Below are 13590 nucleotides of genomic sequence, written 5' to 3'. Positions count from 1 at the left end.
TGTGCTAGAGCTACTAGGGTTCGTTTGAAACTACCCCACGTCACATCTCCATCCTCTTCAGCGATTGGAGTTCATAGGAGCCCTACTCGACACGCAGATGGTTCAAGCCTACCTTCTGGAGATTCGAGCAGACAATCTTGTCTCACTGGCATCCAGGGTTCGTGCCTCTTAGCAGGTCACTGATCGGCAGATGTTGAGATTGTTGAACCACATGGCTTCCACAGTGTACATTACACCCATGGCACGTCTGCACGTGAGATCGGCTCAATGGACCCTAGAGACTTGGAGAAGTGGCCTAGTGGTTAGAGCACCAGTCTTGAAATCCAGAGGTGGCCGGTTCAAATCCCACGGCTGCTGCTTGTGATCTTGGGCAAGTCACTTAACCTTCTATTGCCTCGGGTACAAACTTAGATTGTGAGCCCCTCTGGGACAGAGAAATACTCAGTGTACCTGAATGTAACTCACCTCGAGCTACTACTGAAAAAGGTGTGAACAAAATCCAAATAAATAATAAATAGCTTCTCAGTGGTATCAAGCTATGGGGAGTCTAGATGTCATTCAGGTGTCCCGAGAGCTTGTATGCTCCCTTCAGTGGACCATTCGATCCAATTTGACTCTGGGACTGCTATTCCTAATTCCTCAGCCACAAAAGTGCTGACGACATATGCATTTCCTCTGGGTTGGGGAGCTCATGTAGATGGGCCTCACACTCAAGGTGCTTGGTCCACCCAGTAAACAAATCTTCAGATCATCCTCCTGGAGCTTCGAGTGATCTGGAATGCTGTAAAGGCTTTTAGAGGTTGACTGTCTTACCAAATTATTCTAATTCAGACAGTCGGGTTGCAATGTATTACACCAACAAGGGGGGGGGGGGGGGCGCACCGGATCTCGCTCTCTGTGTCAGGAGGTCGTCTGGATGTGGCATTGGGCTCACCAACACACATCTGGCGGGTGCAAACACTCTGGCCAACAGGCTGAGCAGGATAATGCAACCACACAAGTGGATTCTCAATATGGGCATAGTCCGCAAGATCTTCTGAGCATTCGGCCCCCCTCAGTGAATCTTTTGCTACTCAATTCAATCACAAGGTCCCTAAGTTCTGTTCCAGGCTTCAGACCCACGGAAGACTAGTATCAGACGCCTTTCTCCTCAATTGGGGGACAGGCCTTCTGTATATGTATTCTCCGATACCATTAGTGGAAAAGACTTTGTTGAAACTCAAGCAAGACCATGGAACCATGATTCTGATTGTGCCAGATTGGCCGTGGCAGATATGGTTCCCTCTTCTGGAATTATTCTCCGAAGAAACGTGGCGATTGGAGTGTTTTTCAACCCTCATCATGCACAACGAGTGGTTTCTTCTACATCCCAACCTCCAGTCTCTGGCTCTCAAAGCTTGGTTGTTGAGAACCTAGAATTTGCTTCCTTGGGACTTTCGGAGGGTGTCTCTGGGGTCTTGCTGGCTTCTAGGAACGATAACACTAAGAGGTGCTACTCTTTTTTTTTTTTTTTTTTAATGGAGGAGGTTTGCAGTCTGGTGTGAGAGCAAGGCCCTAGATCCTCTTACTTTCACATACGCAGACCCTGCTTGAATATCTTCTACACTTTACAGAGTCTGGTCTCAAATCATTAAGGGTTCGCCTCGGTGCAATTAGTGCTTATCAGTGTGTGTCTGCATCTCTGGACAGCCTCTAGTTAACTTCATGAGAGGTTTGCTTTTGTCGTAGCCCCTTGTCAGACCTCCACCAGTGTCATGATATCTCAACATCGTTCTCACCCAGCTGATGAAAGCTTTTGAGCCACTGAATTCCTGCCATCTGACATACTTGACCTGGAAGGTTGTTTTCTTGGTGGCTGTTACTTCAACTCATAGGGTCAGTGAGTTTCAGGCCTTAGTGGGACACACCTTGTACTAAGTTTCATCACAACAGGGTAGTCCTCTGCATGCACCCTAAATTCTGTCGAAGGTGTTGTCTGAGTTCCATGTGAACCAATCAATTCTCTTGCCAACATTGTTTCCCCGACCTCATGCACATCCTTGCGAAAGCAGTTTGCACACCTTGGATTGCAAGGGAGCATTGGCCTACTACATGGAGCAGACAAGGCCCCACAGACAGTCCGCCCATCTTTTTGTTGCTTTTGATCCCAACAGGATGGGGGTCGCCATCGGGCAACAAACCCATTTCTATTTGGCTTGCGGATTGCATTTCCCATGTCACTGCTCCTAATGTCCGAGCCATGGCTGTGTCAGTAGCCCACTTGAGGTCAGCTTCTATTGAAGAAATTTGCAAGGCTGCAACATGGCCTTCAGTCCACGCATTCACATTTCACTATTGCCTTGAGCAGGATACCCAACGCGACAGTTGTTTTGGTAGTCAGTGTTGCAGAATCTGTTTGAGGTCTAGAATCCAAGTTGCCCGCCTAAGCCCGTTTTATTCTGTTCCAGGTTGCGTTCTCACTTAGTTGTATATAGTTTCAGGTTAATGTTCTCACTGTTGCGATGCCCAGTTAACCAATGTTTATTGTTTTGGGTGAGCCTGGATGGTAGGGATTCCCCACTTTTGAGAATATTGGGGCCTGCTTGTCTTGGAGAAAGCGAAGATACTTACCTGTAGTGGGTATTCTCTGAGGACAGCAGGCTTCATAGTCTCACAATCCCACCCAACTTCCGTTAGAGTTGTCTCCTTAGTTATTTTAATTTTGTTTTTTGCTGTAATATTGAACTGAGGAGACTGTGTTCACGTGACGGGCAGGAAGGCGCTCGCATGCTTGGTGGAGCGCATCTTGCACTTCACAAAGCTGTACTTTTTTACTTTGGCATAAATACCGGACCGGCCAACACCATGAAAATATGAAGCCTACTGTCCTCGGAGAATACCCGCTACAGGTAAGTATCTTTGCTTTTTTTTTTTTTTTTTTTTTTTTAACATTGTAAGCATTATTTATTTATTTTTGTTAAAATGCAGGTGTTTGGGCACTTTTTTTTTTTTTTTTGTAGTTGGAAAGTTATTGTGAATGAACATGAGCTGTGGGCTTTATTTCGCCACATAAAATGATCACTGAGCAGTTGTTTACTTTTTATATGCCAACAGAAGTCTGTTTACATATATTTTGAAAGAAAAAAAATGTATTCTTTAAAGAGCGTCAGTAAATCACGCTTTTTTGTGTATTTAAAATATATGGCGGAAAATGTGACATTTTAAAATATCGTTTCTAAATTCTGGGTTTGTTAAAATAGCTAGGTTTTTAATTGGACTCAAGTGAAGGATCTGATATATGGAATGCTTATGTATAACATGTAACTTTGTATGTTCTTTTAATTCGAATAAACAGTGCACTTTTAAATAATGTGAATGGTGGCTTAAAAGGGAAGCAATGTATAGACTCCAGCGCAGAGAAAACGCAACAGCTTAAAAGAAATGCTGTAATTAGACTGAACCCACCATGTTTACTCTGCATTGTGGTAGTAGTCCATGAAATGGCAGCCGATTCGCTGCAGATCAGCCATGTGCAACCTGCAAGGAGTGCTAGTCCGCATTTTTAACAATTGAAAGGCGTGTTTTTACTTAAGAACAGAACAATATGTGTTTTGTTTGAGGTTTGTCTTATGGGCTAGTTTTGTGCACACTGATAAGCTGATAAACAACATGGTTAAAGCATAATGAGCTGCTGCTGTGTAACTATTGTTGCCACGCCGTGTTTATAGGCACAATACTAAGTAACTGCCTAGTTTGGTGCTTAGTTTCTTCATATAACTTCCCCACCCCCCACCCTTTTGTAAAATTACATGTTTTTGAGAGTTGTGTTTAGCTTATTTGTAATGAAACAAAATGTTTCCCTTCAAGGCAATGGAACGGGCGAATGGAATGGAACTGGACGGGCGGAGGATTCGAGTGGATTATTCCATCACCAAGAGGGCGCATACTCCAACTCCAGGCATTTACATGGGAAGACCAACCCAGTGAGTTTGCGAACCTTCCGGATGTGCTTTGTGTTCAGTCAGCTACAGTTGAGAAGGGATGTTTAAGGGTTTCATATTTTGTCTATTAAATCTGCCTTAGGCACGTAATTAGTGTTGCTTCGATTAGAAATGGGACAGGTAAATTGAATTCGGAAAAACCTTGGTGTAAATTTAAATAACTTGTTATATAATTTCTTTTATTACTTATTTTCTGGCTTGAAAAAAGAATTTAAGCATGTAAGCACACACAGCTGATGAGTATACATGTCTGGGTTTTGGGAGGTTTTGATTTGGGTATTGTTTTCACAGCTAATTAGTTTGTCTTCACTAGGCGAGAGCATATACTAATGAACTCGAAACATGAAAACTCTTAAAATTGATATATTTACTCTAGTTATTCCACAAGAAAAGAGCCAGAAATACATCTCCTGCTTTGTGAATTATTTTCTTAGTGGAGATTGTGTTTCTGAATGATGTTTAAACAAGCATATACAAAGTTTTGCCAAAATTCTGCTACACATTGATTGGTGCCTGGGGTAGGTGGGGATGTCAGTAAGGGATTTTATTAAATTGGATAGCAGGAGAGCTAAGTCTGTTAGGTGAGGTAATGCATATTTTTGCTCTGGTCATTGTCTGCTGAGGTATAAGACAAAGGAAATGGTAGATGTGCTGAAGTGGGGCTGACATTGTGGGGCTCAACATTGTAATGGTATTCAATTATGCTGCAAGATGAAGAATCCCCCACTAATGGAATTGGTTCACTCTGTCCTGATGGCATTTGTTTTGTGGACCGCGCCCTACTTGGTTCACAGTAAGCTTAGAGAATGGAGCCTGCTAGCAAAAGTTGGAAGAGTGTGGACGCATGCCTCCAGAGCTCACAGATCGTCTGCACTCTGGAGATATTACTGTATAGTAAAGATGGTGGTTGAGAGGGGGAGTGGTGAGGCTTAAGAGGTGGGGAGAAAGCATGGGAGTGGTGTTGGGGAGTGGGGGAGGGGATCGCGGAGCCTGCAAGGAAGAGGAACCTGGAGGGAGGCCTGAGAGAGGGACTTGGGGATAGATTGGTTGGGTCTTTTTTGGTAGGGTGTTTGGGACAAAGAGGGTAGAATCAGTTTGGGGAGATGTCACATAATAGTAGGATAAACAAACAGCCTCCTCCAGGGAATTTTATCAGGTGTTGCACAAAAAAAAGTCTACAAAATCCTGTGTAACTATTTTTTTTCCCTCTCGGGGGGGGGGGGGGGGGGGGGGGGGGGGGGTTCTGAATTCTTCATAAGGCTTGGCTCCTCTGCTTAGCACCCAAGAAGGGAGTGGAGAGGGTGTCACCTCTCACAGTGTGCTCACCCCCCCAAAAAAAAATTACCTCCATGTGTGATCTGTCCTCCAGCTTTCCTTCTTTGTTCCCCTGTTCTTTCTGTTACTTCCTACCCACCCCCAGGAAAACTCCAAGCCTCTCCCAGTTTGCTATCCATACTCCTCCAGCTATATGGGCAGCTTTGTCAGCCATTCCCCAGTATTTTCTCCTTCCCAACAAAATCTTTAGTTCACTTTGTAAGTCATAAGGTCGCTCTCTTCTTCTGCCCCTCTTCTCCCCACATGGCCTCCTCAACAATCTGTTTCTCTTCCCTGATACATAACATTAGCTTAGTATATTTCATGCCATATTTGATCACAGCAAAAGGAGAACAGCTGGATATTGGGCCATGGCATTGTCCTTTGCCACCCAGACTTAGACTGTGTATTTGAACAGTACAGTTGCAGAATTTGTGCAGAATTTCTCCCATACATTTTTAAATAAGCGGAATTCTCCCAGGAGTAAATGGAAGAAAGAATAAAGACATCTTATTTCTTTAAAGATGATGGTGGCACAATCTGGCATAATCTACTGTAGTTCATACATATTGCATCCGCTTCACATTACACAGTGTTCAGGTTAGGAGTACATTGTCTGCTGCAGTAACACCTTGCAGCATATTTGTTTCATAAGCTTTTTAAAATGCTTAGGAAAATATGCAAGATCTGCATGTGATCTGCTCTTTATGGTAGTAATTCCAAAAGGCTTGAACATATTTTTTGTTTGATAGCGGTGGTGGTGGTGGTGGAGGTGGCGGAGGTGGTGGTCGTCGTCGAGATTCATATTATGACAGAGGATATGATAGAGGATATGATCGATATGATGATTATGACTACCGGTACAGGTAAAGATTTAACCTTTTTGTCTATTCAGCATCTAATTTTTTTCTGGAAATACTGGAACTACTGTCTTATAACGGTATAGAAATAGGTAGCACTGTTAAGAAGGATGCTTTATGAAACTTAGTTTAGTCAAGACATGTCAAATATTGAAGGTTTCAATTTAATCTTTCATTTTACTTAATAAAACTAGGTAACAGAAAATGTGTATAGAGGATCCCTTATCATAAAAATATGGTTGGTGAGAAGCAGCACTACAAGTGTCTGTAATATGTCAGGAGGCTACCCATTCATGGGCTTTTTCCTCAAGAGGGCGTTCATTATGGAATAGTATCTGTTCATTTATGTACTGTGCATGACTACTTAGCATTTTGTTTTGGTTTAAAGGTGCATTCCTTAGCGTCCCTCCGGACCGGACCAGGATTGGACTGATGGGTTGTGCTCGCCTACCAGCAGGTGGAGACTGAGAAAAAACTCTGACTCTAGAGAGCCAATAGGAGCCCTGGCCATGTGACCTTAGCCTCAGTATTTTCTCAGTCTCCCAGCAGGTAGGAAGTGAGCCCCATTAGTCTCTCTCCTTTTCTCTTTAGATATTACAGATATTTGTGATAATTCTTCTGTGCCTGGAATCTTATTTAGAGGCTTGACAGGGTTTCCTTTCTCTTCTTTCTTTGACAGCCTCGGGGGTGTTAAACTCGAGTGTCTCGAGTCCACCCCCCTTCCTCCCCATCTCCCTGGCTTAGCAGGGAAGGGCCGTCCCTTTCTCTGGAAAGGTGTACCGTCTTTGGGAGAGGCAGCCACTTTTAACAGGCAGCTGCTTTAAAAGAATTAAATCAAATAAAAGGAAATTCAAAGAAGCAGCCTTTCTTTCCCCAGACTTCTAACGAGCAGGCAGCTCCAGTGTTTTATTATGATTGAGGGGTTATAAAAAAAAAAAAAAACAAATAGAAGAAAATAATTCAGTGTCTGTGACTTTAAACAGCGATTTTTCTCGTCAGATTTAATTTTCTCCATTTTCTTGCATTTTGGTGGCGGCAGTTTAAACAAATGAAAAAAAAAAAAAAAAGAAAGGTGCGAACCGCGTAAGCGCGGCCACCTGTTTTTTCCGATATGGCTTAAAAGTTCAAACAGCTGCTGTCGGTCAGCGTCGCGCAGTTCACGCAGCCAGAACGTGTAAATTTTGCTCTCCCTTCAAGGTTTCTTCGGGTTCGGTGCTGCCTCCGGTTTTTTCGGGGCCTTTTTCGCCGGCTGTTGTTTCTTCGCCGTTCCACTGAGCTCCGCTTGTTCGGAGGTGTCGGGCGCGCTGTCGACGATCACCACGGGGCCAGTGGCGCGAACGGCGGCCATTTTGTTTCTCCCTCCGTCTTATCAGTCGGGGATCTCTCTGCTGAAGGTAAGGCTGCAGTTCATAGAGCAGTTCGGCTCCAAGATGTGTACACTTTTGTATGTGCTGAACGGCGTATTCTAAAATGCTCTTGTGCTGAACGGCATATTCTAAAATGCTCTTCACATCAGCAGGCAATTGGTTGAAAGGGGGCTCCTTTCGTATATGGATATATAACAAGCTTTTCTTGTTTTAAATTTCTATGTATCACGGGGCTGTTAACACTAGTTTTTTCTGGTGCTCAGTCATTTTTCATTGCCTGGTGGAAAATCTACATCTTATCATAATTCATTTCAAGCATTTTCCTTAATAGCTGTAGTATTATACAGTGTTTTAAGAACTTTAGAAACTTTCTCTATAGGCATAGAGTAAATTTCTGTCTTTCTCATTCCCTGGTGAATAGGACTACATTGCCTAAGAGTCAATTGATTGGTACTTTGCAATTCTGACCATAATATCTTAGTTCCTTTCAAGCATTTTACTCCATGCCTATGATGTTATATAGGGTTTTAAGAACTTAACAGACACACTCTCAATGGCTGTAGTGTTATACAGTGTTTTCTTTTTCAGACTTTAAGAAGCCTTCTCTAGAGGCATACAGTGGATTGTTCAGATGCCATGGGGATATATCAGCTCTTTCATATTCTCTGAGGGACAGTCCTGTCTACCAAGCTCCCAATCACTCAGCTGCCTTAGCAGGCATGCTTTATTCATGTCTTCCCTTCTTTTCCAACTGCCTTGAAGTCTCTCATATTTCATTTTAGCTTTCTTCTGGGTTTTACAGGACATATGGTCACTTAGAGAATAAAGTCATCCTTTCATTTTGCATATTTCCCACTTAAAGATAGTGGAAGGTCCTCAAACCATCTACTCGTGTTTGTCTCTACTCTATCAGTTCAGCATTGGCAGATTATAAACATCCTGGTTTGGTCCAGTATGCCTATACATACCATCTGCTATCTCTTCCTCTTCCTTAAAGACCTGATGTTATATCAAGCTTTCTTGAATTCAGATACAGTCTTGTCTACACTGCCTTCACCAAGTGGCTGTGGCACAACTTCACTTTTTTCGTTACAGGTATTTGCCAAGTTTGTCCTTTTTCATTTTCATTCTATGCGCCTTCACTCCAGAGTGTTCTTTCAATTGGAAGGGGATTCACTCACTTCCTGTGTATTTTTGCCATAGGTACATAAGTATGGTTATGCTGGGTAAGGCCTAAAGTCCATCAAGTCCAGCATTCATATCTAATGGGCATAGGTACATAAGTTTTGCCATTCTGGGAAAGCTCAAATGTCCACCTTTCTACAACCAGAACAGCAGAAAAAAGAAAAAAAAAAAAAAAAAGAAACCTCTCACGAGAGTATCGAACAGAAATCTCTGCTCCAAAAGCAAGGCTTTGCAGTAATTCTGCAAACTAACGCATACAATATTTGCCATGGCTGTTCACCACTAGGAACACCGGGGACCCTGGGCCTAGGTTCGGTGTTTTAACCTGAAACAAGCTCAACATTCATATCTATTGGGTGTGAGTCTGGTACTACTACTACTACTACTTAACATTTCTAGAGCGCTACTAGGGTTACGCAGCGCTGTACAAATTAACAAAGAAGGACGTTCCCTGCTCAAAGGAGCGTACAATCTACATCTCAGTGAGGGAGGACGCATGACAGTGGTATGTGGATTAGGGAGATCCAAGAAATTACAGGCCGGTGAATCAGACGTTCATACTGGGACAGTTTTTTTCTGTCCGGAGCGTACTACCATAGCTGGTGGACTCCTATATTCAGAACTTTCTATATTCAGAACTTACCCAACTATGGAACGCCATAGAGATAGGGTTGGAGTTTGTAGCCCTATTTAACTGGTGTCCTTGGTCACCCTTCCTCTTCTCCTCAGGATCCAGAGATTGGCTAGTTTTTTGCTTATGCATTAACCGGGCATTTTCAGCAGTACTCTCTCTTCCGTTCTTTTATAGATCTAAGAGGATGTTCATTGCGCTCTTAGGGTCATTTCATTCTTACCTAGACGACTGCCTAATTGGAGAAAGTCTTATCAGCAGAGTTCTCAGGTCACGCACCGGGTGTTGCATTTCTTACAGTCTCTAGGTTGGGTGGTGATTGTAGCCAGGCCTCTCATTTGATCTCTCATCAGATATCTCTGATTTTCTCTTTGTTTAGTCAGGTGGGCGCACAGTCTTTTGTCTCCTCTGCAAACATCCCAGTTTATATTTTTCTTGGTGACCTTGGGCCTTCGGCCATTTCCTCGCTCTATTCTGCAGAATGCAATTTTACTTTCTAATGCCCAAGAAGGAATTTTCCTTCATCCTATTGCGAATCTCAGGGTCATCAATCGCGCTATTTAAGTGTCATCTAGTTATCTCAAGAACCTTAGTTCTGTCATTGGGATGCTTCGTGCAGTACACTTTTTGGCAGAAGCTTGTTTGTATATATTTTTTTCTGGGGGACCTCAGCAATTCGTTTTACCTTCGGGTGAATTTTGTTTTCCCTACTGACAAACAAGGCACAGAGAGCTATGTTGGTCCTTGCCATGGCAATGGATTATGTCATCCGCCAAGGAGGAGTTAAGAGTATACTCTTGAGTTTGTAGTCATTTTTTCTTAGTTGTCTCACCCTGCATTTAGGTGAATGGACTCTCATTTTTTTCAGCCTTACTTCCTCACTGCGACACTTCAGGGCTATCTCTTTTTGCCTTCAGGCTCACGAACGTTTCTTGCTTCTTCCGTTCAGCAACAGTCTTGACGGAGACAGGGACAGATGCCAACGTCCAGCAGGGGTTTTTCAACCTTCTATATGCGTTTCTTCCGTCATCCCACTAGGTGTTCACGCAGAACCAAGGCACCTTTCTACATCCGGACCCCCAGTCATTCAAACTTATGGCGTGGTTACTGGGTCCGCAACGTCTTTGATATTTTCGCAGGAAGTACTTCAAGTTTTAATTGCTTCCAGACAGAAATCTACATTAAAGTCCTATCAATCAAAGGGGCGACGGTTCACTCTGTGGTGCTCCTCTCGCCACTTCATTCCACAAACAGTATCCATTTCGCATGTTTTGGAATATCTTCTGCATCTTGCGAAATCTGGTCTGTCTTACTCATCCATTAGAGTTCATTTGGCAGCTCTATCAGTGATGCATGATACTGTTGACAACCGCACGCTTATGCAGCATCCACTGTCAAGGCGGTTTTCTTAAAGGAGTCCTGCACCTGTACCCCCCGCTTCGTTCACCAGCTAGGTGAACTACGTGAACAGACTCTTAAAGTTCTGTTTTCTAGTAGCCATAACTTTTTCTATAAAGTTTTCCTCTTCAAGCAGTGTTTCCTAGTAGCCATTGCAGCAAGTAGATCTATGTGTGGAATACTTCTACGGTTGATAACTTCTTTTCGGTCTGCTGTAGTTTAAAGTTTTCACCTTTCCCAATCGGTTTTTTCTTATTGGTTTTGTCCTTCTAGCCAGTAGGCGTAAAAGTTTTTCATTGTTTCTAACCCGCTATATCTCGAAGGATCAAGGAAATGAGAATGTCTATTTCTCTTCTCGCTGAGAGGGCAGTTCCACAGCGTATTACAACATCTTCCACAACTTCAGAAGCGGGCTCTATTCTTACTACAGCGATTTTTGGTGCTCTCGGTGCACATTGGTAAGTTGGCAACTTAGTCCTAGTTTCATTTTATTTTGCTCATTGGGACACACTACATGTTAGTTGTCGCCAGGTGGCCTATGCAGCATGAACATTTCTCTGCAGTTTTCATAGGGTCCCTCCCTTCAGATTACTGCTTTGGTACTTCCCATCAGTCCAATCCTGGTCCGGTCCGGAGGGACGCTAAGGAAGGAGAAATTAGATCTTACCTGCTAATTTGCTTTCCTTTAGTCCCTCCGGACCGGACCAGGCCCCTCCCATGTTCTCTCTACTCTTTAGCTTCTTTTATTAAGTAGGAAGTGTATTCATTCCTTTACGTTTTGTGGAACAATACTATATATATACAGAACTTTACGTGGTCTATACCACTTCTCTGGTGGTTGCTGGTGAGCTCAATTGCTGGAATCTATTTATGTTTAAATCATCTTTATTCAAACCAAATACACAATAACAGAACTGTTTTGTTGCAAAAATGGAGTTTTTACATTTTCTCCCCTTTCCCCCCCCCCCCCCACTCCCCCCCTCCCTTCCCCTTCCCTTATATTAATATCACAATGTTCATACATTCAACAAATAACTTCGTGCAGATGGAGTTAATGTATTCCACAGGGGCGCCCACAATTGTTGAAATTTTTCCCCTGTCCGTGATTCAAAGTTGACAATCTCTACCCTCTCTACCCGCATCATCAACAACATTTTCGAACGCCACTGTTGCAGAGAGGGTACTTTAGTGGTCAGCCACTCCAATAAGATAGTCTGTTTGCCAACTATTACCGATCTTGTCACAAACGCTGTAAAACCCTTCACCAGGGGCTGCCTCAATTGGGGTTGTCCAAACAACAGGACCGGATCATAGTTCCAACGTTGATGCCAGATGTCATTAACATAGTTTATAATAGCTTTCCAGAATCCCTGTATGCTTTTGCATGTCCAGAACATGTGTCCCAAATTGGCGCCTTCCGCTCCACACTTCGGGCATTCCCCCCAGGGTGACAGACCCATGTAGAACGCTCTTCTAGGGGGGATATGCAACCGAAAAGCAAATTTGTACTGTAATTCCCAATGTGCAGACTGATACGTCACTTTTCTGACTGATAACACATGAGACCGCACCAAAGCTGGTGTAACCTCTGTTTCCAAATCTGCTGTCCACTGTTGGGATAAAGTTTTATAATCCGGTTCTGGCATAGTGTCTTTTATGTGCCTGTGGTGATGGGAAAGTGGCACTTTATGTTGGGCCCCCAGGGAGAAAGCCGACGCAAGTTCCTCCTGAGCATCTTCCGCCAGGTGTTCCCAGGGCAGAGACATCACATAATGCTTTAACTGTTCATAATGGAATCGCTCCCTTTCAAGAAGACCGTACTCTGTTTTCAGGACCTCAAACGATTTCATGTGCCCTTCCCGGGTCAGCACCTGCAGTAAGTACTCCAGTCCCCGCTTTTTCCATTTCCTGAATGTCCCATACATACTGCCCGGTCTAAAGGCCAGGTTGTCACAAATGGGCAAATATGGCGAGATCTTTGTCGAAAAATGATGCATCCTGCTAACCCATTTCCAGGTTGCTGCCGCTGTCCTCATAATTAGGGATCGTTGCAAGACCTGTGGTACGGGTGCCCCAGTCGAGTGTAAGTAATTGCTAAAATGAGTCCCTGAAGTTAAGCTCAATTCCACAGCAGTATCTGAAAAGTCACTTATTCCGCGGAACCAATCGTTTATATTTCTCATTCCACAGGCCACATTGAAGTACCTCACACTCAAAAGTCCTAATCCTCCATACTCCACTGGCACGCACAACACCTTCATCGGCAAGCGAGCTTTTTTGCCCCGTCATAAGTAATGTTGAATCGTTCTATCCAATTTTTCCTCATCCTTCTTCTTCAAGTATAACGGCATTGTTTGTAAAACATATAGCCACCTCGGGGCCATTACCATATTGTATAGGGCTATTCTGCCCAGCAAAGAGAGAGGCAGTGTTGTCCACGTTTGCAGGCTATTTCTAGTATCCGTTAGCAGTCTTTGTATGTTAAGGTCATAGAGTTCTTTACGTTCTGCAGAAACCCAGACTCCCAAATATTTGAATGTACCTTGAGCTACCTGGAAAGGTATCTGCCCCCCCCCTGCTCCACCCTCTCCCTCTCCCCCCACCTGCAGCACCACTGATTTTGATAAATTTAACTTAAATCCTGAAATATGACCATACTGTCTAATACGTTCTAATAGAACCTTTGTAGATCTCTGCGGGTTGGTCAACGTTAGCAATAGGTCATCCGCATATGCCAGCACTTTAATTGACCGCTCCCCCACCTGGACCCCCTCTACTTTCTGTTCCGCCTTCAGCGTGCGCAGCAGAGGCTCCAATGCCAGCACAAACAACAGGGGAGAGAGGGGGCATCCCTG

At 43.7% G+C, this 13590-nt stretch overlaps 1 protein-coding gene across 2 annotated transcripts in view; it reads left to right on the top strand.

The window, feature by feature from the left end:
• TRA2A (transformer 2 alpha homolog) overlaps positions 1–13590 on the top strand; it is a 140987-nt gene that overhangs the window by 105261 nt on the left and 22136 nt on the right. For both annotated transcript variants that reach the window (XM_030201850.1, XM_030201840.1), the window contains exons 5-6: positions 3847–3962; positions 6047–6160. In XM_030201850.1, the coding sequence (XP_030057710.1) occupies positions 3847–3962; positions 6047–6160 (230 nt within the window). The remainder of the gene's footprint in view (positions 1–3846; positions 3963–6046; positions 6161–13590) is intronic.

This window comes from Microcaecilia unicolor, chromosome 1 (genome assembly GCF_901765095.1).
Source record: "Microcaecilia unicolor chromosome 1, aMicUni1.1, whole genome shotgun sequence".
Classification (NCBI taxonomy): Eukaryota; Metazoa; Chordata; class Amphibia; order Gymnophiona; family Siphonopidae; genus Microcaecilia; species Microcaecilia unicolor.
This window is presented reverse-complemented; position numbering and strand designations above follow the sequence as displayed.